Source organism: Scyliorhinus canicula, chromosome 23 (genome assembly GCF_902713615.1).
Source record: "Scyliorhinus canicula chromosome 23, sScyCan1.1, whole genome shotgun sequence".
Lineage (NCBI taxonomy): Eukaryota > Metazoa > Chordata > Chondrichthyes > Carcharhiniformes > Scyliorhinidae > Scyliorhinus > Scyliorhinus canicula.
The window spans coordinates 25,519,823-25,546,046 of NC_052168.1; the positions used below are offsets into that span (position 1 = coordinate 25,519,823).

A 26,224-nucleotide genomic window follows, 5' to 3' on the forward strand; every position below is an offset into this window, starting at 1 on the left:
CCCCCCCCAGACTGAAGGGGACTATTCCCCCCCCCCAGATCTGAAGGGGACTATTCCCCCCCCCCCCCCAGACTGAAGGGGACTATCCCCCCCCCCCCCAGACTGAAGGGGACTATCCCCCCCCCCCCCCCCAGACTGAAGGGGACTATTCCCCCCCCCCCCCCAGACTGAAGGGGACTATTCCCCCCCCCCCCCCCAGACTGAAGGGGACTATTCCCCCCCCCCCCCCAGACTGAAGGGGACTATTCCCCCCCCCCACCAGACTGAAGGGGACTATTTCCCCCCCCCCCCCAGACTGAAGGGGGACTCTCCCCTCCCCTCCCTCCCCCCCCCCCCCCCCAGACTTAAGGGGGACTCTCCCCTCCCTCCCCCCCCCCCCCAGACTGAAGGGGGACTCTCCCCTCCCCCCCCCCCAAGACTGAAGGGGGACTCTCCCCTCCCCCCCCCCCCAGACTGAAGGGGGACTCTCCCCTCCCCCCCCCCCCCAGACTGAAGGGGGCTATTCCCCCCCCCCCCCAGACTGAAGGGGGACTCTCCCGTCCCCCCCCCCCCCCCCCCCAGACTGAAGGGGGACTCTCCCCTCCCTCCCCCCCCCCCCCCAGACTGAAGGGGGACTCTCCCCTCCCCCCCCCCCAGACTGAAGGGGGACTCTCCCTCCCCCCCCCCCCCAGACTGAAGGGGGACTCTCCCCTCCCCCCCCCCCCAGACTGAAGGGGGACTCTCCCCTCCCCCCCCCCCCAGACTGAAGGGGGCTATTCCCTCCCCCCCCCAGACTGAAGGGGGACTCTCCCGTCCCCCCCCCCCCCCCAGACTGAAGGGGGACTCTCCCCTCCCCCCCCCAGACTGAGGGGGGCTATCCCCCTCCTTCTTCCCCCTCCCTCCAGCCCGGCCATTCGGCCCCTCCAGCCCCGTGGCTCCTTTCCCATTGATGCACCGCGCGGGGAAGCGGACGGAGTAACGACCGGCACTGCCGGGCCTACCGAGCCGCCAGCTTTGCGCCGCCCTCCTGTCTGAATCACCATCTCCCGGAGCTCCTCTCAGCTCGGCTCCCACCGCCCGACTGACTCTGCGCATGCGGACCGGCACCGCGCGTCCGACCAATCAGCGGTGGGGGGCGGGCCGCACAGCGCATCCGGCCAATCAGCGGTGGGGGGGCGGGCCGACACCGCGCGTCCGGCCAATCAGCGGTGGGGGGGGCGGGCCGACACAGCGCGTCCGGCCAATCAGCGGTGGGGGGGCGGGCCGACACCGCGCGTCCGGCCAATCAGCGGTGGGGGTGCGGACCGGCACCGCGCGTCCGGCCAATCAGCGGTGGGGGGGCGGGCCGCACCGCGCATCCGGCCAATCAGCGGTGGGGGTGCGGACCGGCACCGCGCGTCCGGCCAATCAGCGGTGGGTATGCGGGCCGGCACCGCACGTCCGGCCAATCAGCTGAGAGCGCGTGGTACCCGGGGCGGCCGCCTCCACCAATTCGCGCCCTGCCGCTTCCACCATTCAGCATCCGGTGGGTGTGGCTGTATTGGCCCCGCCCCCATGCCCCCTGGCGGATGGGGGGGGTGAATCCGCTGCTGGCCCTCAGGTGTAGGTACACCCTCTGTGCTGTTAGGGAGGGTGCTCCAGGATTCTGCCCCAGCCAGAGTGAAGGAACCGCCGATATATTTCCAAGTAGGGGCTGGTTTAGCACACTGGGCTAAATCGCTGGCTTTTAAAGCAGACCAGCAGCACGGTTCGATTCCCGTACCAGCCTCCCCGAACAGGGGCCGGAATGTGGCAACTAGGGGCTTTTCACAGTAACTTCATTGGAAGCCGACTCGTGACAATAAGCCATTTTCATTTCCAGTCAGGGCGGTGAGTGACTCGGAGGGGAGCCTCCAGGTGGTGGGGATCCCAGGTATCCGTCTTGTCCTTCTAGATGGTAGCAATCGGGGTTTTGGAAGATGCTGCCTCAGGAACCTTGATGAGTTCCTGCAGTGCATCGTGTAGCCATGATGTGGAGATGCCAGTGTTGGACTGGGGTGGGCACAGTAAGAAGTCTTATTGTCCAAAGATGTGCGGGTTAGGGGGATTGGCCATGCTAAATTGCCCGTAGTGTCCTAAAAAGTAAGGTTGGGGGGGGGGGGGGGGGTTTGTTGGGTTACGGGTATAGGGTGGATACGTGGGTTTGAGTAAGGTTGGGGGGGGGGGGTTTGTTGGGTTACGGGTATAGGGTGGATACGTGGGTTTGAGTAGGGTGATCATTGCTCGGCACAACATCGAGGGCCGAAGGGCCTGTTCTGTGCTGTACTGTTCTATGCTCTATTCCACCAGGTTAAAGTCCAACAGCTTTACTTGGACTCTCTAGCTTTCGGAGCGTAGCTCCTTCATCAGGTGAATGAAGAGTTGGATTTTACAAACAGATATATAGAACATAGAAAAATACAGCACAGAACAGGCCATTCGGCCCACGATGTTGTGCCGAACTTTTGTCCTAGATCAAGAACAAATTAATCTACACCCCATCATTCTACCGTAATCCAATAGCCGCTTGAAGGTCCCAAATGTTTTACAAAGTCAATGCTGCAAGATGATATTCTGAATGTCTTTGCAGGTCATATAGTTTTTACAGGTCCAGCACGGTAGCATTAGAACATAGAACGATACAGCGCAGTACAGGCCCTTCGGCCCTCGATGTTGCACCGACATGGAAAAAAAACTAAAGGCCATCTAACCTACACTATGCCCTTATCATCCATATGCTTATCCAATAAATTTTTAAATGCCCTCAATGTTGGCGAGTTCACTACTGTTGCAGGTAGGGCATTCCACGGCCTCACCACTCTTTGCGTAAAAAACCCACCTCTGACCTCTGTCCTATATCTATTACCCCTCAATTTAAGGCTATGTCCCCTCGTGCTAGCCACCTCCATCCGCGGGAGAAGGCTCTCGCTGTCCACCCTATCTAACCCTCTGATCATTTTGTATGCCTCTATTAAGTCACCTCTTAACCTTCTTCTCTCTAACGAAAACAACCTCAAGTCCATCAGCCTTTCCTCATAAGATTTTCCCTCCATACCAGGCAACATCCTGGTAAATCTCCTCTGCACCCGTTCCAAAGCTTCCACGTCCTTCCTATAATGAGGCGACCAGAACTGTACGCAATACTCCAAATGCGGCCGTACTAGAGTTTTGTACAACTGCAACATGACCTTATGGCACCGGAACTCAATCCCTCTACCAATAAAGGCCAACAGACCATAGGCCTTCTTCACAACCCTATCAACCTGGGTGGCAACTTTCAGGGATCTATGTACATGGACACCGAGATCCCTCTGCTCATCCACACTACCAAGAATTTTACCATTAGCCAAATATTCCGCATTCCTGTTATTCTTTCCAAAGTGAATCACCTCACACTTCTCCACATTAAACTCCATTTGCCACCTCTCAGCCCAGGTCTGCAGCTAATCTATGTCCCTCTGTAACCTGCAACATCCTTCCGCACTGTTTACAACTCCACCGACTTTAGTGTCGTCTGCAAATTTACTCACCCATCCTTCTGCGCCCTCCTCTAGGTCATTTATAAAAATGACAAACAGCAACGGCCCCAGAACAGATCCTTGTGGTACGCCACTCGTAACTGAACTCCATTCTGAACATTTCCCATCAACTACCACTCTCTGTCTTCTTTCAACTAGCCAATTTCTGATCCACATCTCTAAATCACCCTCAATCCCCAGCCTCCGTATTTTCTGCAATAGCCTACCGTGGGGAACCTTATCAAACGCTTTTCTGAAATCCATATACACCACATCAACTGCTCTACCCTCGTCTACCTGTTCAGTCACCTTCTCAAAGAACTCGATAAGGTTTGTGAGGCATGGCCTACCCTTCACAAAACCATGCTGACTATCCCTAATCATATTATTCCTATCTAGATGATTATAAATCGTATCTTTTATAATCCTCTCCAAGACCTTACCCACCACAGACGTTAGGCTCACCGGCCTATAGTTACCGGGGTTATCTCTACTCCCCTTCTTGAACAAAGGGACCACATTTGCTATCCTCCAGTCCTCTGGCACTATTCCTGTAGCCAATGATGACCTAAAAATCAAAGCCAAAGGCTCAGCAATCTCTTCCCTGGCTTCCCAGAGAATCCTAGGATAAATCCCATCCGGCCCCGGGGACTTATCTATTTTCACCTTGTCCAGAATTGCCAACACTTCTTCCCTACGCACCTCAATGCCATCTATTCTAATAGCCTGGGTCTCAGCATTCTCCTCCACAATATTATCTTTTTCTTGAGTGAATACTGACGAAAAGTATTCATTTAGTATCTCGCTTATCTCCTCAGCCTCCACACACAACTTCCCACCACTGTCCTTGACTGGCCCTACTCTTACCCTAGTCATTCTTTTATTCCTGACATACCTATAGAAAGCTTTTGGGTTTTCCTTGATCCTACCTGCCAAAGACTTCTCATGTCCCCTCCTTGCTCGCCTCAGCTCTCTCTTTAGATCCTTCCTCGCTTCCTTGTAACTATCAAGCGCCCCAACTGAAACTTCACGCCTCATCTTCACATAGGCCTCCTTCTTCCTCTTAACAAGAGATTCCACTTCTTTGGTAAACCACGGTTCCCTCGCTCAACCCCTTCCTCCCTGCCTGACTGGTACGTACTTATCAAGAACATGCAATAGCTGTTCCTTGAACAAGCTCCACATATCCAGTGTGCCCAACCCTTGCAGCCTACTTCTCCAACCAACACATCCTAAGTCATGTCTAATGGCGTCATAATTGCCCTTCCCCCAGCTATAACTCTTGCCCTGCGGGGTATACTTATCCCTTTCCATCACTAACGTAAAGGTCACCGAATTGTGGTCACTGTTTCCAAAGTGCTCACCTACCTCCAGATCTAACACCTGGCCTGGTTCATTACCCAAAACCAAATCCAATGTGGCCTCGCCTCTTGTTGGCCTGTTAACATATTGTGTCAGGAAACCCTCCTGCACACATTGTACAAAGAACGACCCATCTAATGTACTCAAACTATATCTTTTCCAGTCAATATTTGGAAAGTTAAAGTCTCCCATAACAACTACCCTGTTACTTTCGCTCTTTTCCAGAATCATCTTCGCCATCCTTTCCTCTACATCCCTAGAACTATTAGGTGGCCTATAGAAAACTCCCAACAGGGTGACCTCTCCTTTCCTGTTTCTAACCTCAGCCCATACTACCTCAGAAGAAGAGTCCCCATCTAGCATCCTTTCCGCCACCGTAATACTGTCCTTGACTAGCAGCGCCACACCTCCCCCTCTTTTGCCCCCTTCTCTGAGCTTACTAAAACACCTAAACCCCGGAACCTGCAACAACCATTCCTGTCCCTGCTCTATCCATGTCTATGAAATGGCCACAACGTCGAAGTCCCAGGTACCAACCCATGCTGCCAGTTCCCCTACCTTATTTCGTATACTCCTGGCATTGAAGTAGACACATTTCAAACCACCTACCTGAACACTGGCACCCTCCTGCGAAGTCAAATCTGTGCTCCTGACCTCTATACTCTCAATCTCCCGTACCCCAAAACCACATTCCAGGTTCCCATGCCCCTGCTGAATTAGTTTAAACCCCCCCAAAGAGCACTAACAAATCTCCCCCCCCCCCCCCCCCCCCCAGGATATTGGTGCCCCTCAGGTTCAGATGTAGACCATCCTGTCTATAGAGGTCCCACCTTCCCCAGAAAGAACCCCAGTTATCCAGAAATCTGAATCCCTCCCGCCTGCACCATCCCTGTAGCCACGTGTTTAATTGCTCTCTCTCCCTATTCCTCATCTCACTATCACGTGGCACGGGCAACAACCCAGAGATAACAACTCTGTTTGTTCTCGCTCTGAGCTTCCATCCTAGCTCCCTAAAGGCCTGCCTGACATCCTTGTCCCCTTTCCTACCTATGTCGTTAGTGCCAATGTGGACTACGACTTGGGGCTGCTCCCCCTCCCCCTTAAGGACCCGGAAAACACGATCCAAGACATCACTTACCCTTGCACCTGGGAGGCAACATACCAAACGTGAGTCTCTCTCGCTCCCACAAAATCTCCTATCTGTGCCTCTGACTATTGAGTCCCCAATTACTAATGTTCTACTCCTTTCCCCCCTTCCCTTCTGAGCAACAGGGACAGACTCCGTGCCAGAGGCCCGTACCCCATGGCTTACCCCTGGTAAGTCGTCCTCCCCACAAGTATCCAAAACGGTATACTTGTTACTCAGGGGAACGACCGCAGGGGGTCCCTGCACTGACTGCTTCTTCCCAGTCCCTCTTACAGTTACCCATCTATCTCCAGTCTTTGGTGTAACTACTTCCCTGAAGCTCCTATCTATGACCCCCTCTGCCTCCCGAATGATCCGAAGTTCATCCAGCTCAAGCTCCAGATCCCTAACACGGTTTTTGAGGAGCTGGAGTTGGGTGCACTTCCCACAGATGAAATCAGCAGGGACACTGACGGCGTCCCTCACCTCAAACATTCTGCAGGATAGCACAATTGCTTCACAGCTCCAGGGTCCCAGCTTCGATTCCGGCTGGGTCACTGTCTGTGCGGAGTCTGCACATACTCCCCGTGTGTGCGTGGGTTTCCTCCGGGTGCCCTGGTTTCCTCCCACAGTCCAAAGATGTGCAGGTTGGGTGGATCGGTCATGATAAATTGCCCTTAGTGTCCAAAATTGCCCTTAGTATTGGGTGGGGTTACTGGGTTATGGGGATAGGGTGGAGGTGTTGACCTTGAGTGGGGTGTTCTTTCCAAGAGCCGGAGCAGATTCGATGGGTCGAATGGCCTCCTTCTGCATTGTAAATTCTATGAGATGGTACGACTGGAGAGAGGGATAATCACAAGTTGACGGTACACAGGGGCTGCTACTGTTTGTCAGTGGTGGAGGTTTTCAATGTTTGTGGAAGGAGGAGCAATCAAGCGGGGCTGCTTTGTCCTGGATGGTGTTGAGCTTCTTGAGCATTGTTGGAGCTGCACTCATCCAGGCAAGTGGAGAGTATTCCATCACGCTCCTGACTTGTGCGTTGTAGGTGGTGGACAGGCGTTGGAGATTCAAGAAATGTGTTACTCGCCGCAGGATTCCTAGCCTCTGACCTGCACTTTAGCCACAGTATTATTGTTAGTTTCTGGTCAGTGGTTAATTGCGGGATGTTGATACAGTAGTAGATCCAGCTAAGGTAATGTCATTGACTATCAAGGGGAGAGAGTTGGATTCCTTCTTGTTGGAGATGGTCACTGCTTGGCACTAGTATACCAAGCCTGAAAGTTGTCCAGCTCCTGCCGTACATTGGCATGGTCTGCTTCAGTGTGAGGAATCGATAAAGGTGCTGAACATTGTGCAATCATCAGTGAATATCCCCACTTCTGACCTTCTGGGGACGGTTATTGATGAAGCTGGCGGACCGAGGACAGGACCCTGAGGAATGTCTGCAATGGTATCCTGGGGCTAAGATGATTGGCCAATGATTTGCAATACTGCTACTTTCCTCGGGTTCCTTGATTCCACACCCAAATCATATGGTGCCTTGCTGCCAAGAGCAGTCACTCACTTCCCTCGACAGTTCAGCTCTTTTGTCTATAATTAGACCAAGGTTCAGTGGCCCTGGCAAATCTCGAACTGGGTTTATTGCTGTTTAAGTATTACTTGATAGCCCTGTTAATGGCATCTTCTATCCCTTCGCTGATGATGTGGGAGATCAGGACGGGACACACCTGGGCAAATGTCCACATTGCCGGGTAGTTAGTTGCCAGTGATGTAGCTGTACTAGAACAGTTTTGCCAGTGATGTAGCTGTACTAGAACAGCTTTGCCAGTGATGTAGCTGTACTAGAACAGTTTTGCCAGGGCGCAGATAGTTCTGGAACGCAAGTCTTGAGTACGAATGCCAGGATGGTGACAGGGCCCTTAGCCTTTCAGCCATCGCTTCATTTCAAATGGAGCGAATCAGGTTGGCATCTGTGATGGTTGGGACTTAGGAGGAGGCCAAGATGGATCATCCACGTGGCACTTCTACCTGAAGATGCTCTTTTCTCTTGCACTGATGTACGAAGGCTCCCCCATCATTGAGAATGGGGATATTTGTGAAGCCTCGTCCTCCTGTTAGTTATTTAATCGTCCAACACCATTCGCGACTGATTGAGGCAAGACTGCAGATCTGATCCATTGGTCATGGGATCACTTTTAACTGTCGTATGTTTTAGATCCACCATCCGGATTTAGCAGCACTTTGCGGCCACTAAAACTTCGTAAAAATGAGTTAAAAATTCTCAGGTGCAAATAAGAATCTGTTTTATTTGTCTCTATTTGATTACAATTGTGAATCATTTAAAGTCTTATTCACTAATAGGTCCAGCTAGCAAAGGACTCAGGAGAAGCAATCTTGTAGACAATTGAGCTTTCAAACACTTACAGAAATGATTTTCTTGTTTAGGCAAACAGCTCGCAATAACGACAAAAGCCAAAGTTAGAAAGTGAAATATGAAAAACAGAGAGACAGCGAATAGTTAAGTCAAAGTATAGATTGATTCACGAAAGAGAAAGAGAGAGATGGTCAAAAATCCATCACGGCTATCCCAAATCATCAGGCTTGAGCCACTATCTACACCCCGATGTAATTCTAATTGGTTTGGATTAACATTAAATGACTTTGATTTGAGGATTAGTTGTCACTCATTAATAGACAACATTAACCTAAAATGTATTCTTGTATGGGCTATGGAATGCGACTCGGCTTTCTTATCGCACAAACTTGCTTGTTAGGACAATGGTCTCTATGCTGTTGCCAAGGAGCTTGCTTTATCCTTGGGTTACTTTATCTTGTATTTGTTAGCTGAATAGGAATTCTGCTCTTCTGTTTGCAGCTATGTTCTGAAATGCTGAATATGTGTTTTGAAATGACCTGAGGTTATGAGTGAGTTTTTAAATGGTATTTAATAGACTCGGGGCTTAATGCTAAATAGCTATCTTTTACTGATAGAAAAATAGCTGGCTTCTACAGTACGCTGCTTTCGATCCAAGTTGTCCCATGCTGCAGCATTTTTAGAAACACCAGGTGATGCTCCCGGCGATCCACCCTGCAACTCGTCATCAAACCAGAGTCGATCCCTTGGCTTGGTGGTAATGGTAGAGTGAGGGATTATGCCGGGCTATGAGACTGCGGCTGCGCTCTGTTGCCGCTGATGGTCCACAGTGCCTTTTGGATGTCCAGTTTTGAGCAGCCAGATTGGTTCCGAATTTATCCCGTTCGGCATAGCGGTTGTGTCACTCGCGATGGTCGGTATGCTCAGTGTGAAGACAGGACGTCACCTTCAAAGGGATTGTGTGGTGGCCGCTCCTACCTACCACCCCAGAGTATTCTTCCGCTCTCCCATGGCGCTTTCAGCTCTGCCCTAGCTAACTAAATGCCCTGAAACAATTCTTCTATTTTCTTCAACTTGGCAAGGAGGTTCTTTATAAAGTACGGGTGGTTCAGCCTCAGCGTGAATTCTGGGCACCTCGCTTCAGGAAGACTGTGACGGCTTCAGAAAGGGCGCAGAAAAAATAAACGAGAATGGTTCCAGGAACAAGGGACTTCAGTTATGTGGCTAGGCGAAGCTGGGGGCTGTACTCCTCAAAGAGAAGGTTGATTGGAGATTTGTTAGAGCTATTCTAAATCATGAAGGGTCTGGACAGAGAAGACAGGGAAAAACTATTCCAATTGGTGGAAGGCTCGAGAACCAGACGACATCGTCATATGCTGAATGACAAAGGAACCAACAGCAACATGAGGGCGAAACCATCATTTTTTTATTAATCCAAGCAAATGATTCAAATCTGGAATGCGCTGTCTAAATATGTGCGCTGGAATGCGCTGTCTGAGAGTGTGTGCTGGAATGCGCTGTCTAAATGTGTGCGTTGGAATGCGCTGTCTGAGAGTGTGTTGTGGAATGCGCTGTCTGAGAGTGTGCGTTGGAATGCGCTGTCTGAGAGTGTGTTGTGGAATGCGCTGTCTGAGAGTGTGCGCTGGAATGCGCAGTCTGAGAGTGTGCGCTGGAATGCGCTGTCTGAGAGTGTGTTGTGGAATGCGCTGTCTGAGAGTGTGTTGTGGAATGCGCTGTCTGAGAGTGTTGTGGAATGCGCTGTCTGAGAGTGTTGTGGAATGCGCTGTCTGAGAGTGTTGTGGAATGCGCTGTCTGAGAGTGTTGTGGAATGCGCTGTCTGAGAGTGTGTTGTGGAATGCGCTGTCTGAAAGTGTGCGCTGGAATGCGCTGTCTGAGAGTGCGCTGGAATGCGCTGTCTGAGAGTGTGTTGTGGAATGCGCTGTCTGAGAGTGTGTTGTGGAATGCGCTGTCTGAGTGTGTGTTGTGGAATGCGCTGTCTGAGAGTGTGTTGTGGAATGCGCTGTCTGAGAGTGTGCTGTGGAATGCGCTGTCTGAGAGTGTGTGTTGGAATGCGCTGTCCGAGAGTGTGCGCTGGAATGCGCTGTCTGAGAGTGTGTGTTGGAATGCGCTGTCTGAGAGTGTTGTGGAATGCGCTGAGAGTGTGTGTTGGAATGCGCTGTCTGAGAGTGTGTGTTGGAATGCGCTGTCTGAGAGTGTTGTGGAATGCGCTGTCTGAGAGTGTGTTGTGGAATGCGCTGTCTGAGAGTGTGTTGTGGAATGCGCTGTCTGAGAGTGTGCGCTGGAATGCGCTGTCTGAGAGCGTGTTGTGGAATGCGCTGTCTGAGAGTGTGTTGTGGAATGCGCTGAGTGTGTGTTGTGGAATGCGCTGTCTGAGAGTGTGTTGTGGAATGCGCTGTCTGAGAGTGTGTTGTGGAATGCGCTGAGAGTGTGCGCTGGAATGCGCTGTCTGAGAGTGTGTTGTGGAATGCGCTGTCTGAGAGTGTGTTGTGGAATGCGCTGTCTGAGAGTGTGCGTTGGAATGCGCTGTCTGAGAGTGTGTGCTGGAATGCGCTGTCTGAGAGCGTGTTGTGGAATGCGCTGTCTGAGAGTGTGTTGTGGAATGCGCTGTCTGAGAGTGTGCGCTGGAATGCGCTGTCTGAGAGTGTGTTGTGGAATGCGCTGTCTGAGAGTGTGTTGTGGAATGCGCTGTCTGAGAGTGTGTTGTGGAATGCGCTGTCTGAGAGTGTGTTGTGGAATGCGCTGAGAGTGTGCGCTGGAATGCGCTGTCTGAGAGTGTGTTGTGGAATGCGCTGTCTGAGAGTGTGCTGTGGAATGCGCTGTCCGAGAGTGTGCGCTGGAATGCGCTGTCCGAGTGTGTTGTGGAATGCGCTGTCTGAGAGTGTGTTGTGGAATGCGCTGTCTGAGAGTGTGTGCTGGAATGCGCTGTCTGAGAGTGTGTGCTGGAATGCGCTGTCTGAGTGTGTGTTGTGGAATGCGCTGTCTGAGAGTGTGTTGTGGAATGCGCTGTCTGAGAGTGTGCGCTGGAATGCGCTGTTTGAGAATGTGCGCTGGAATGCGCTGTCTGAGAGTGTGTGTTGGAATGCGCTGTCTGAGAGTGTGTTGTGGAATGCGCTGAGAGTGCGCGCTAGAATGCGCTGTCTGAGAGTGTGTTGTGGAATGCGCTGTCTGAGAGTGTGTTGTGGAATGCGCTGTCTGAGAGTGTGTTGTGGAATGCGCTGTCTGAGAGTGTGTTGTGGAATGCGCTGTCTGAGAGTGTGTTGTGGAATGCGCTGTCTGAGAGTGTGCGCTGGAACGCGCTGTCTGAGAGTGTGCGCTGGAACGCGCTGTGTGAGAGTGTGCGCTGGAACGCGCTGTGTGAGTGTGTGTGCTGGAACGCGCTGTGTGAGTGTGTGCGCTGGAACGCGCTGTGTGAGAGTGTGTGCTGGAACGCGCTGTGTGAGAGTGCGCTGGAACGCGCTGTGTGAGAGTGTGCGCTGGAACGCGCTGTGTGAGTGTGTGTGCTGGAACGCGCTGTGTGAGAGTGCGCTGGAACGCGCTGTGTGAGAGTGTGCGCTGGAACGCGCTGTGTGAGTGTGTGCGCTGGAACGCGCTGTGTGAGAGTGTGCGCTGGAACGCGCTGTGTGAGAGTGTGTGCTGGAACGCGCTGTGTGAGAGTGTGCGCTGGAACGGGCTGTGTGAGAGTGCGCTGGAACGCGCTGTGTGAGAGTGTGCTGGAACGCGCTGTGTGAGAGTGTGCGCTGGAACGCGCTGTGTGAGAGTGCGCTGGAACGCGCTGTGTGAGTGTGTGCTGGAACGCGCTGTGTGAGAGTGTGCGCTGGAACGGGCTGTGTGAGTGTGTGTGCTGGAACGGGCTGTGTGAGAGTGTGCGCTGGAACGGGCTGTGTGAGAGTGTGCGCTGGAACGGGCTGTGTGAGTGTGTGTGCTGGAACGCGCTGTGTGAGAGTGTGCGCTGGAACGCGCTGTGTGAGTGTGTGCGCTGGAATGCGCTGTGTGAGAGTGTGTGCTGGAACGCGCTGTGTGAGTGTGTGCGCTGGAACGCGCTGTGTGAGAGTGTGTGCTGGAACGCGCTGTGTGAGAGTGTGCGCTGGAACGCGCTGTGAGAGTGTGCGCTGGAACGCGCTGTGTGAGTGTGTGTGCTGGAACGCGCTGTGTGAGAGTGTGCGCTGGAACGCGCTGTGTGAGAGTGTGCGCTGGAACGGGCTGTGTGAGTGTGTGTGCTGGAACGCGCTGTGTGAGAGTGCGCTGGAACGCGCTGTGTGAGTGTGTGCGCTGGAACGCGCTGTGTGAGTGTGTGCGCTGGAACGCGCTGTGTGAGAGTGTGCGCTGGAACGCGCTGTGTGAGTGCGCGCTGGAACGCGCTGTGTGTGAGAGTGTGCGCTGGAACGGGCTGTGTGAGAGTGTGTGCTGGAACGCGCTGTGTGAGTGTGTGTGCTGGAACGCGCTGTGTGAGAGTGTGCGCTGGAACGGGCTGTGTGAGTGTGTGTGCTGGAACGCGCTGTGTGAGAGTGTGCGCTGGAACGCGCTGTGTGAGTGTGTGCGCTGGAACGCGCTGTGTGAGAGTGTGTGCTGGAACGCGCTGTGTGAGAGTGTGCGCTGGAACGCGCTGTGTGAGAGTGTGTGCTGGAACGCGCTGTGTGAGAGTGTGCGCTGGAACGCGCTGTGAGAGTGTGCGCTGGAACGCGCTGTGTGAGTGTGTGTGCTGGAACGCGCTGTGTGAGAGTGTGCGCTGGAACGCGCTGTGTGAGAGTGTGCGCTGGAACGGGCTGTGTGAGTGTGTGCGCTGGAACGCGCTGTGTGAGAGTGCGCTGGAACGCGCTGTGTGAGTGTGTGCGCTGGAACGCGCTGTGTGAGTGTGTGCGCTGGAACGCGCTGTGTGAGAGTGTGCGCTGGAACGGGCTGTGTGAGAGTGTGCTGGAACGCGCTGTGTGAGTGTGTGCTGGAACGCGCTGTGTGAGAGTGTGTGCTGGAACGCGCTGTGTGAGAGTGTGTGCTGGAACGCGCTGTGAGAGTGTGCGCTGGAACGGGCTGTGTGAGAGTGTGCGCTGGAACGCGCTGTGTGAGAGTGTGTGCGCTGGAACGCGCTGTGAGTGTGCGCGCTGGAACGCGCTGTGTGAGAGTGTGCTGGAACGCGCTGTGAGAGTGTGCGCTGGAACGCGCTGTGTGAGTGTGCGCTGGAACGCGCTGTGTGAGTGTGTGTGCTGGAACGCGCTGTGTGAGAGTGTGCGCTGGAACGCGCTGTGTGAGAGTGTGCGCTGGAACGGGCTGTGTGAGTGTGTGCGCTGGAACGCGCTGTGTGAGAGTGCGCTGGAACGCGCTGTGTGAGTGTGTGCGCTGGAACGCGCTGTGTGAGTGTGTGCGCTGGAACGCGCTGTGTGAGAGTGTGCGCTGGAACGCGCTGTGTGAGTGCGCGCTGGAACGCGCTGTGTGTGAGAGTGTGCGCTGGAACGGGCTGTGTGAGTGTGCTGGAACGCGCTGTGTGAGTGTGTGCTGGAACGCGCTGTGTGAGAGTGTGTGCTGGAACGCGCTGTGTGAGAGTGTGTGCTGGAACGCGCTGTGAGAGTGTGCGCTGGAACGGGCTGTGTGAGAGTGTGCGCTGGAACGCGCTGTGTGAGAGTGTGTGCGCTGGAACGCGCTGTGAGTGTGCGCGCTGGAACGCGCTGTGTGAGAGTGTGCTGGAACGCGCTGTGAGAGTGTGCGCTGGAACGCGCTGTGTGAGTGTGTGCTGGAACGCGCTGTGAGAGTGTGCACTGGAACGGGCTGTGTGAGAGTGCGCTGGAACGCGCTGTGTGAGAGTGTGTGCGCTGGAACGCGCTGTGTGAGTGTGTGCGCTGGAACGCGCTGTGTGAGTGTGTGCGCTGGAACGCGCTGTGTGAGAGTGTGCGCTGGAACGCGCTGTGTGAGAGTGTGCGCTGGAACGCGCTGTGTGAGAGTGCGCTGGAACGCGCTGTGTGAGTGTGTGCTGGAACGCGCTGTGTGAGTGTGTGCTGGAACGCGCTGTGTGAGAGTGTGTGCTGGAACGTGCTGTGTGAGAGTGTGTGCTGGAACGCGCTGTGTGAGAGTGCGCTGGAACGCGCTGTGTGAGTGTGTGCGCTGGAACGCGCTGTGTGAGAGTGTGCGCTGGAACGCGCTGTGTGAGAGTGTGCTGGAACGCGCTGTGTGAGAGTGTGCGCTGGAACGCGCTGTGTGAGAGTGCGCGCTGGAACGCGCTGTGTGAGAGTGTGCGCTGGAACGCGCTGTGTGAGTGTGTGTGCTGGAACGCGCTGTGTGAGTGTGCGCTGGAACGCGCTGTGTGAGAGTGCGCTGGAACGCGCTGTGTGAGTGTGTGCGCTGGAACGCGCTGTGTGAGAGTGTGCGCTGGAACGCGCTGTGTGAGAGTGTGCGCTGGAACGCGCTGTGTGAGAGTGCGCTGGAACGCGCTGTGTGAGTGTGTGCTGGAACGCGCTGTGTGAGAGTGTGCGCTGGAACGCGCTGTGTGAGAGTGCGCTGGAACGCGCTGTGTGAGAGTGCGCTGGAACGCGCTGTGTGAGAGTGTGCGCTGGAACGCGCTGTGTGAGAGTGTGTGCTGGAACGCGCTGTGTGAGTGTGTGTGCTGGAACGCGCTGTGTGAGAGTGTGCGCTGGAACGCGCTGTGTGAGAGTGTGTGCTGGAACGCGCTGTGAGAGAGTGTGTGCTGGAACGCGCTGTGTGAGAGTGTGCGCTGGAACGCGCTGTGTGAGAGTGTGTGCTGGTAAACGTTGTGCTTCCTTAATAATAATCTTTACTCGTGTCACAAGTGCCTATCAGAAAATGAAACGACATCACAGGATTGGCATGGAAGAATTGGTGGGCACCAGAGCAGCAGACATGGAACAGAGTTTACATTCTGCCATTGACTGTAGATAAAAGCAGATGATTTGGGCAGACAATTCAAGTATGCCTCACTCACACCCATTTAACCATTTGAAGTATTTCAAACGCTAAATCAGAAACTGAATTCTCAAATCACTGACATTTAATGCTTGACACGCACATTAGGGCACTGTCAAATTCCAACGGTACGGTTATAGACATCAAATCGTTGAAGAGAGACTGATTTTCATTTACGGTGTCTTTCATGACCTCGGGGTATCACACAGCTATTTAGGTACATCAGTGACTATCGTAGGGAATACAGCAGTCATTTTACCACAGCAAGCGATGCAAAATACGGGGCACTATCAATCTGCGTTTTGATCGAATTGCTGAACAAATGATCACAAACAGCCCAGGTTTAAAACAACCATTCTCTCTGGCTGCACTTTTGTACAAATCCTGATCCTCGCTTAATCGACCAATAAAAAAAAACCTTACCCGTTCCTCTTTGTTATTTGTTTATGGGAACATGCGGGCGGTTTGTTTGGGGGTTTGGTGGGAGGATGGGATTGTTGTTGCTGACATTGCATTCGTTCCTGCTTATTGTTTATTGTTGGCGAGTACAAATTTGGGAGAAACTGTGAAAAAGGAGAATAAAAATATATATTTTTTAAAAATCTTGCCGAGAAAGGGTGGGCAGGATTTAGCAGGTACGGTAGCCGTGGCCGCAAAAACAAAACGGCCAACAAATCTCGTGAGAGTCAGAAACAGGACATTCGCCGGCGCGATTTCCGATCTTCCTCGGGGCTCCCCCCCCCAATGAGGAATCAGTTTGACGGGCAGCAAGGGCAACAACCTGATTTGCATAAATTTAAATTTAAATAGAATTTAAATCTATTATTGATAGATAATTGATAGATGGGTCCCAGGTTCGATTCCGGCTTGGGTCACTGTCTGTGCGGAGTCTGCACGTCCTCCCCGTGTGTGCGTGGGTTTCCTCTGGGTGCTCCGGTTTCCTCCCGCAGTCCAAAGATGTGCAGGTTAGGTGGATTGGCCATGATAAATTGCCCTTAGTGTCCAAAGTTGCCCTTAGTGTTGGGTGGGGTTACTGGGTTATGGGGATAGGGTGGAGGTGTTAACCTTGGGTAGGGTGCTCTTTCCAGGAGCTGGTGCAGACTCGATGGGCCGAATGGCCTCCTTCTGCACTGTAAATTCTATATAATACTGATCTGACGAACAGCTTTTCCAAAGAACGTTAAACAGCTCTTTATTATTCTGATCAACACAAACAGAAACAGGCTAATCACCCAAACTCGTCACCCACACAAATCTCCGTCCATCCTACTTCATCCCCTCCCCCCCCTCCCCCCCCTCCCCCGCCGGAATAACATTTTATTCCTTCCGCTCTCAGTTCAACCATTCCCGCTAATTACTGGATTGAAACATACAAGATCCTGAGGGGTCTTGACAGGGTCGATGTGGAGAGGATGTTTCCTCCTGTGGTAGAATAGAGTACAAAAGGTGACAGATTTTTAAAAAAGGGGGCGTTGCTCATTTAGGATCGAGATGAGGAGAATTGTTTTCTCTGAGGATTCAGAATCTTTGGAACTTTCACAAATTCACCGAATAATATAGTTCAGAAGAGGCCTTTCGGCCCATCGAGTCTGTACCGGTACATGAAAGACACCCGACCTGCCTACCTAATCCCATTTGCCATCACTTGGCCCATAGTCTTATATGTTATGACGTGCCAAGTGCTCATCCGGGTACTTTTTAAAAGGATGTGAGGCAACCCGCCTGTACCACCCTCCCAGGCAGAGCATTCCAGACTGTCACCACCCTTTTCCTTAAATCCCCCTAAACCTCCTGCCCCTCACCACTGGGATGGTGGGCACCTATGTAGCAGGGGATTAGATGGGTGGGTAGATTCAGTGATAGGGGAGAATGTACATGGAGATGTGGGATAGAGTCAGTGATAGGGAGAATGTACATGGAGATGTGGGATAGAGTCAGTGATAGGGGAGAATGTACATGGAGATGTGGGATAGAGTCAGTGATAGGGAGAATGTACATGGAGATGTGGGATAGAGTCAGTGATAGGGAGAATGTACATGGAGATGTGGGATAGAGTCAGTGATAGGGGAGAATGTACATGGAGATGTGGGATAGAGTCAGTGATAGGGAGAATGTACATGGAGATGTGGGATAGAGTCAGTGATAGGGGAGAATGTACATGGAGATGTGAGATAGAGTCAGTGATAGGGAGAATGTACATGGAGATGTGAGATAGAGTCAGTGATAGGGGAGAATGTACATGGAGATGTGGGATAGAGTCAGTGATAGGGAGAATGTACATGGAGATGTGGGATAGAGTCAGTGATAGGGGAGAATGTACATGGAGATGTGGGATAGAGTCAGTGATAGGGAGAATGTACATGGAGATGTGGGATAGAGTCAGTGATAGGGGAGAATGTACATGGAGATGTGAGATAGAGTCAGTGATAGGGGAGAATGTACATGGAGATGTGGGATAGAGTCAGTGATAGGGAGAATGTACATGGAGATGTGAGATAGAGTCAGTGATAGGGGAGAATGTACATGGAGATGTGGGATAGAGTCAGTGATAGGGGAGAGTGTGCATGGAGATGTGGGATAGAGTCAGTGATAGGGGAGAATGTACATGGAGATGTGGGATAGAGTCAGTGATAGGGGAGAATGTACATGGAGATGTGGGATAGAGTCAGTGATAGGGAGAATGTACATGGAGATGTGGGATAGAGTCAGTGATAGGGGAGAATGTACATGGAGATGTGAGATAGAGTCAGTGATAGGGGAGAATGTACATGGAGATGTGGGATAGAGTCAGTGATAGGGAGAATGTACATGGAGATGTGAGATAGAGTCAGTGATAGGGGAGAATGTACATGGAGATGTGGGATAGAGTCAGTGATAGGGGAGAGTGTGCATGGAGATGTGGGATAGAGTCAGTGATAGGGGAGAATGTACATGGAGATGTGGGATAGAGTCAGTGATAGGGGAGAATGTACATGGAGATGTGGGATAGAGTCAGTGATAGGGGAGAATGTACATGGAGATGTGGGAGGGGATTAAATGGGTGGGTAGTCAGTGGTGGGGAGAATGTACATGGAGATGTGGGAGGGGATTAAATGGATGGGTAGAGTCAGTGATAGGGGAGAGTGTGCATGGAGATGTGAGAGGGGATTAAATGGGTGGGTAGAGTCAGTGATAGGGGAAAGTGTACATGTGCCCGTGGGATAGAGTCAGTGATCGGCTGAAGAGTGTACATGGAGATGTGGGAGGGGATTAAATGGGTAGGTAGAGTCAGTATTAGGGGAGTTTACATGGAGATTAGTACTGTTGCTTCACAGCTTGGGTCACTGTCTGTGCGGAGTCTGCGCGTTCTCCCCGTGTCTGCGTGGATTACCTCCGGGTGCTCCGGTTTCCTCCCACAAGTCCCGAACGACCTACTGTTAGGTGGATTGGCCATTCTGAATTCTCCCATCGAGGGTCAGCAGAAATGTGGATTTGAGATTATATTCACATCAGCCATGACCTTATTAAATGGTGCAGCATGCTCGAAGGGCTGAGTGGCCTCCTCCTGTTCCTTATTCGTAAGTTTGTCTGCAATTACAACATTCCAGTTCGGGGATCATTCTTGTCAACCTTTTTTCTTGTTGCAATTTATCCAGTGCCTTGGTGTCCTTTTCAAGACATGGGTCATGCTTCTTCACAGTAATATTTTAATCACGTTTCATTCTTTATTGGCCATGACCTTACTTGCCGATAGTGGAGTGCTTTTTGACAGCTGGATCTCTGACAAGCCGGCAGAATCTGAAATCAACTCAGCGGGAATGGATAATACATCTTACACATCAGACACCTTGGAGTGGTTGCACTTATCCAATGTAGAGACGCAGGAGTGGCAACATTACGGCATTGAACAACGTCTAAAACAACACCTGGCCTATCACAACATACTCGCAGAATCTTAGCCAGGAATATATTTGCATGGGTATACACTTGGGAAACCGCAGCGAGGCGAGTTTTACTAAGAGACACTAAAACACCACAAATTACTGGGTATGCCAACACCCACAAAAATCATTTTATTGGTTTTGCATTAAATTACTTTTCTAAATCATACATTCTCTTCCCTTCCCTCCCCACTCCCCCAAAATTGGTCTAGGAATTGATATCATTAAAACACTTTGTGCAATTGGGCCATTTTCTTAGGGCTGCCAACTCTGACTGGGTGTATTCCTGGAGGTTTTGTTACATGAGCTCCCACCGCAAACCCCACCCCCGCCCTCTCACCATTGGTCCATCCTCCAGGCGCACTGCTCCCCACAGCCAATTGGAAAGAGACTGAAGCCAATGTCCAATCGGGGGATTCTTGACTCCGAAACTGCCCAATCCAACAATTTTGTTTTAAAGCCGCTGGGATTTTATATCCCGCTGGTTGCTCACAGCAGTGGCCTGGAAATTAATCTTCGGTCCTGGTAAACCCCCAGGACTAACCCTCGAGGGTTGGCAGCCCTACAATTTCCACAGCTTCAAATTCTCTGCTCCGTGCCACAGACTGGCCCCATTCTGAAAGCTTGTGGAGGTGGTGAAAAGCTCACCTGCTTCGGCAACAGGGTACAGATGTCAGGAGAAATAATCCCGCCCCATAGAAAAACAACAGAATTCTTTTGACTCAGACATCCCATAAATCAGACAATAACGTGGAACGTGACCCAAAGCCGCCATCTTTTATTCCCCAACATTCCCGAAAGCACCATAACACATCATCATCACTATCCTCATGCTAAAGTATTTAAAATAGAATAAGTTAATGCTTGGAAACAACTCCCAGTTGAGCATACAAAAGAAAAATCAACACGGCGTACATGGATTTGTGAGGTTAAAAAGTAGTGCACTCTCAAATCTGCAGTTTAAATTATTTTAGAGCCTATTCTGAACTTTCTAAGCACTGTCAGCCCACAGCATCATTCTGTCATTAGATGGAAACTCCACAACTTCAGCAATGGGTCACGCGTTGTCCTTTATCCCGATTATAAGAGCCGTGGTCATTCTAGAGAAATATTTTTTTTTAAACAGGGTCCATCTTGAAGACTTCCCAGGGCAAGAGTTTGCACTCTTATTTTCGTACCGTCCCCTATTCAGGAGCAAGAGGTTAGACATTTAGGAGAGAGGCCACTCAGGGCAGCCTCAATACATTCCTTCATCCGTGGTGGCAGGCGGAGGGCAGTTTCGAGGTTTCACAGTGCAAAGAGGGCATCCTCCGTGTTTTCTTGCTTCTTTTTTTTGGTTGCAGTGGCAGAGCCGGGGGTGTCTGTTGGAGGCGAGGGGAGATTGGGCAGCCGCTCCCCTGCTTTGGCGCGTTCTTCCAGGAATTTATCGAATTCTAGGAGAAAAACGTGCTTTACCAATTGTGCCAATACGCAACTTTCTGCAGCTTAGCATTTCAGATCAAGCAAGAGCTGGGCCGGTTTCTGGCTGGGGCGGGAATTACCTCTTACAAATGAAAAGTATTGAATGTAATTCACGGCCAGAGAACAGCTTCCTGGGCTGATTTGGATCTTTGGGCTGGGGGCAGGTCAGGGGATAGGAGGAAGGAATCCGTATTGGATTTCCCAGGAGATCTGGCTTAGGCTGAAGTGGAGAATCTTTATATATTGTCATACACAAGATATCACAATCATATAATAATATTTATTAGTATCACAAGTAGGTTTACATTAACACTGCAATGAAGTTACTGAAAAATGAAATGAAATGAAAATCGCTTATTGTCACGCGTAGGCTTCAAATGAAGTTACTGTGAAAAGCCCCTAGTCGCCACATTCCGGCGCCTGTTCGGGGAGGCTGTTACAGGAATTGAACCGTGCTGCTGGCCTGCCTTGGTCTGCTTTCAAAGCCAGCGATTTAGCGGTGTGCTAAACAGCCCCTCACTGTGAAAAGCCCCTAGTCGCCACATTCCGGCGCCTGTTCGGGTACACAGAGGGAGAATTCAGGATGTCCAATTCATCTAACAGCACGTCTTTCGGGACTTGTGGGAGGAAACCCACACACACACACGGAGAGAACGTGCCGACTCCGCACAGACAGTGACCTAAACCGGGAATCAAACCTGGGATCCTGGAGCTGTGCCGCAACAGTGCTAACCACTGTGATACCGTGCCACCCAGGTCAGGTTAGCTTGACCAGGGGGAATCTTTCACAGTCTGTCTTTTTTTTTTACAGATAGAAGACATCTGGAGTGTCAGGATTTTCCTGTGAGAGAGAATTCTTCTTCTGTAATTTCTACTTCAGACCACCTCAAAAAAACCATCAAACAAAAGGTGCCAAGAGCGTTGATTTAGTCATCATGAACATCAAAGTGAGGAGAATTTGAATGTTGCTGAAAAGAGACGTGCCGCTAAACGTAAGCTTTGCATTCATCAGGACAAAGGGTAAGGATGTCAAATTCCAAACACTCACAACAATCTATACCACAGGAGGAAAGGGTGCCGATTGGTTGAAAAATCGACTTGGGTTGGCCGAGGCGTTGTCATGGAGAAAGCAATAGGGATCTACAGATTCCCCAAGCTTCCAGGGAATTTAAAAGAGGTGCAAGGCTTGAACATATTTCTTACGTTTGCACATTCCATGTATACGAATGCATATCGTTTCTGGCAGGTATAAATGAGCCAATTTAAAAGCTTGCGGATGATCTTAAATGGATTGTTTTTAGTGCACTTAGCAAAATCACATCCGACGGTAGACATTTTGTTTTGGTGGTTAGTATAAAATGCTGCGATTGTTTGAAATTTGGCATTCTTGCATTTGACCTGATCAACAAAGAGGAGATCTGCTCAATGGTATTAAATAAAATATGGACGTGCTGGACATTTATTAGGATGGGACGATATGATATTCATACCAGACCATTTAAGGAATTGAGGTCGTATTTTCATGCCATGAAATGCCAGGTTAGCAACAAATACAATAGAAAACAGCCAGCACTCCAATTCACAAAACGGTCAGAAGCATGATTTAGCCGAAACATCTAAACCAGGGGTGGGCAAACTTTTCCGTGCAAGGGCCACATTCAGAAATTCACAATTCACAAAGGGCCGCATAGTATATTAAGTAAAATTCACCCGGTTATGATTCTGGGCGCCTCATATAGAACATAGAACAGTACAGCACAGAACAGGCCCTTCGGCCCTCGACGTTGTGCCGAGCAATGATCATCCTACTCAAGTCAACGTATCCACCCTATACCAGTAAGTAACCCAACAGCCCCCCCCCCCATTAACCTTAAAAAAAAAAATTAAAAAAAAAAAAAAATTAAAAATTTTTTTTTTTAATGACTTGGAGGGCCGCAGAAATACCTTTGGCGGGCCGCATGCGGCCCGGGCCGTAGTTTGCCCACCCCTGATCTAAACCATTCAAAGCAAACAAAACAGCATTTAGGCACTTTTAACAAGAATACAAGACATTTAGTTTGTATTTCAAAGCTAGCCAGGCTTTAGCAAAGAACAACAATAGCCAATGTGAGAGAGAGAATGTGCGGAGACGTGGTGGGATTTTATTGGCATTTCTTCAGAGGGCTTTAGACGACAAAGTGGTATTTATAAAAAGTGTGCCTTCAACGTCATAAAATGTTGCAAACCACTTCACAGAAGTAATTATAAAACAAACTTTGACACCAAGCCCCACAGAGATATTACAAAGACCAAAGATTTGGTCAAAGAGGCAGGTTTTAAGGAACGTCTTAAAAACGGGTTGGAGGTTTGGGAAGGAATTCCAGAGTTTAGGCAGGTTCGGGGGGCGGGGAGAGAGAGAGAAATGGTTCAGCTAACAACGGCGGACTGATTAAAATTGGCGAGGCTCTAGCGGGCGCAGGTAACAGAGGGTTGTTGGGTTGGAGGAGTTTATAGACACTGTTGAGGACATGGAGGTTTATAAAAAATAAGGATAACTCGAGGCATTGCTCGTCTGAGAGCCAATGCTAGCCAGTGAACACAGGGGTGTTAGATGAATGGGACATGGGCCATGTAGGCACAAAGACATTACGTTTCTGGGTAATAGTGGAAAACAGAAGGGTATTGATCAATGGGGCACTGTTATAATATGTGATCAGTGACAAAGTTGGGAGCTTTCACTGCACACGACACTGTGCTTCTAATACAGGGGTTCCCAACCTGTGGGTCACACCAACAAGAAAATAGAGTCACAAGGCAGCAATGGTGGCAGTGGAATAGAGACCGAGATAAACCCCGAGGCCCAGTCACCGACACCAACAGAGTCTGCAAAAAGGGATGTGTCTTTTCTCGTGCCCATTTCCCTGCTGTTTGAAACCCGCCCCCCACCAGCTTAACAACTCCCCCACCCACCCTGCACAGTGTTCACTGTGGGGTTGTGCCAAGCGTGAAGCATTAAAATGGGGTCACAATGGAAAAATCTTTGGTAAACACCGTTCTGTACTTTAAGTTTTGAGTAATAAAATAGATTAGAGAAAAGAATAAAAATCAGATTGAGATTGGAAGGCCCAGCAAGTGGTGAGATGATTTGTCAATGGCATTTCCAATATTAAGAAATGAAAACACTTGTGAGTATTATGAATTCCACGTATGAATTATAAAATGAAGATATATTTCTATAGATTGATTTTTGTTTAAAAACACAAAAGAAAATACAGCAAAGCAGAACAGAATTTACCTTCACTTGTTACTCCTTCAGAATCCTCTCCAAGTTCACCCTTCTAAAATTAAGATAAGATTTATTAGTCATTCCTCATTCCGTGTTGTGTTTTTCTTCTATCCTGAGTGAGTATCCACTAAAATTACAGTGAATTCGGAGTGCTAGGCCAAGTTAGTGGGGTCAATGGGAATGTACACTCCATGTACAGTAGCTGCTAAAGTAGCCACCTGCATTGGTGGGTCAGATACCAATCATACCGTTAAAACTGCACAATAATTTATGGTCATTACCATCACCAATACAATGTAGAGAAAAGAACATAAGAACTAGGAGCAGGAATAGGCCATCTGGTCCCTTGAGTCTGCTCTGCCATTCAATAAGATCATGGTTGATCTTTTTGTGGACTCAGCTCCACTTACCCGCTCGCTCACCATAACCTTTAATTCCTTGACTGTTCAATCCATCTATCTTTGCCTTAAAAACATTCAATGAGGTCGCCTCAATTGCTCCATATTGGCCCAAGATCCCCATTCTCAGAATTCCCACATTTAAACTCGGAGACACCTCAACAAACAGTTATTATGTTATGATAGCAATATTGACGCACAGTTGTGCTAAATTTGATTTCTCCCCCTCAAAAATCTCAATTGTGTAATATGTATGGAGATATAAAAGTGTAATGACTTACCCGTGTGCTGATATCATCTCAACTCTCTTCTACAAGCTGCAACTATGCAAAAGCACAGCCGAGAGTCTGATGGAAGGACTTTAAATACTCATGGAATCATTGGGAAATGTACATTCCTGATAATTATACCATAACTGCTGTCGTGGGCGTAGCACGGTATTTGAGATGACTCAAACAACTGTACCGAGCTACAATACCAGATTTTATATCATCGTAGAATTGTACACCTTTCCGTCCATCGTGTCTGCACTTACTCTTTGAAAGAGCGACCCAGTTGGTCCCACTCCCCCTACTCTTCTTGTAGCCTTACATTTCCGCCCCCCCATTTTTATAAATGCAGCATATAAATAGTGAAATTAGGGGCACCTTGAGGACTTCAGCTATCTATTTTCTGTATGGTCGTTGGATGCACTGTAAAAATATTCTCATCAATCTTGAAGAATCAGATCATCACTCCAGCATTTAGTTCCTTCCCCATAACACGTCAGCCCCACCCACTCCCCATTCAATACCCCCCCCTCCAATGCTCCCCTACCACAGACTTTGGGTCAGCCCAGCCATTCTGCGGTCTAAATTGCTGTTTTATTTGAAACGGCTTTCACTTGGAGCAGGGTGCAATTAACTTAATTGCTCAGTTCTAAGTACCAGCGTTCCAGGACATCATCCAATGGCTGGAGAATAACTTAGAGAATCCAGTTGTCCTGCACCACGTGGGAACCATCGGCACAGGTAGAACAAGGAATGAGGTTCTACTGAGAAACTGAGGAGCTGGAATTCTAATTAGAAAATAAAGCCTCATGAATATAATCTCTGAATTACTACCGGAGCCATGTGCAAAATTAGCAAAGGGATTAGAAGGTTAAATGCACAGCGAACCAAGTGGTAAGGGAGGCAAGCATTTTGGTTCTTGGGCAAGTGGTAGTAGTATTCGGAAAAGAGGGAGCTGTTCCATTGGGCTGTGTTCCATTAAAATGAGTTGGCATTTGAGAAGGTGCCATAATTGGACTCCTAGAGTTGGGAGACATGTTAAGTGTTAAGTCACCATAGTCCCAGATGACCATAGGCTGGTCTCCCCTTTTGAGAGAGAACCGACTGGCGGTGATTTAACCTGAGGGTCACCACACCTCAGGCAAGGGGCAAAGTTTTTGTCCAATGTGTGCAGGAGGGTTTCCTGACACAGTATGTAGATAGGCCAACAAGAGGCGAGGCCACATTGGATTTGGTACTGGGTAATGAACCAGGACAGGTGCTAGATTTGGAGGTAGGTGAGCATGTGGTGAATGTGATTCACACTATATACAATTGCCAATATCACTCCATGTATATATGTTCGTTATCTACCAGTTGTAAGATCAATGCTCTATATAGTTGCCAATATAACTCCGTGTATATATGTTCACTATCCACCATTGTAAGTGCAGTTGCACTATCCGACCACCGGGGGAGTCGCTCTGGGAGTACGCGAGAGTTTGTACTGGGCTCCTCCCTTGGCTCCGCCCAGGACTCCTCCCCCTGGGACCGATGTATAAAGATCAGTGCCTTAGAGCCAGCCTGCCAGTCATCTGGAGTTCAACGACGAATAGGCTGGCTCTGTT

The 26,224-nt window shown here is 50.2% G+C and overlaps 2 protein-coding genes across 6 annotated transcripts in view; both read right to left on the reverse strand.

Moving 5' to 3' along the window:
- LOC119956505 (coiled-coil domain-containing protein 134-like) overlaps positions 1 to 1,112 on the reverse strand; it is a 24,210-nt gene extending 23,098 nt beyond the window's left edge. For both annotated transcript variants that reach the window (XM_038783785.1, XM_038783786.1), the window contains exon 1: positions 981 to 1,112. The gene's annotated coding sequence lies outside the window, so the exon portion shown is untranslated. The remainder of the gene's footprint in view (positions 1 to 980) is intronic.
- Positions 1,113 to 19,970: 18,858 nt separating this feature from the next.
- tom1 (target of myb1 membrane trafficking protein) overlaps positions 19,971 to 26,224 on the reverse strand; it is a 115,098-nt gene continuing 108,844 nt past the window's right edge. For all 4 annotated transcript variants that reach the window (XM_038783386.1, XM_038783385.1, XM_038783384.1 and 1 more), the window contains 2 exons: positions 23,960 to 24,002; positions 19,971 to 20,657 (listed from right to left, as the gene is read on the reverse strand). In XM_038783386.1, the coding sequence (XP_038639314.1) occupies positions 20,512 to 20,657; positions 23,960 to 24,002 (189 nt within the window). In that variant the 3' untranslated portion in view covers positions 19,971 to 20,511. The remainder of the gene's footprint in view (positions 20,658 to 23,959; positions 24,003 to 26,224) is intronic.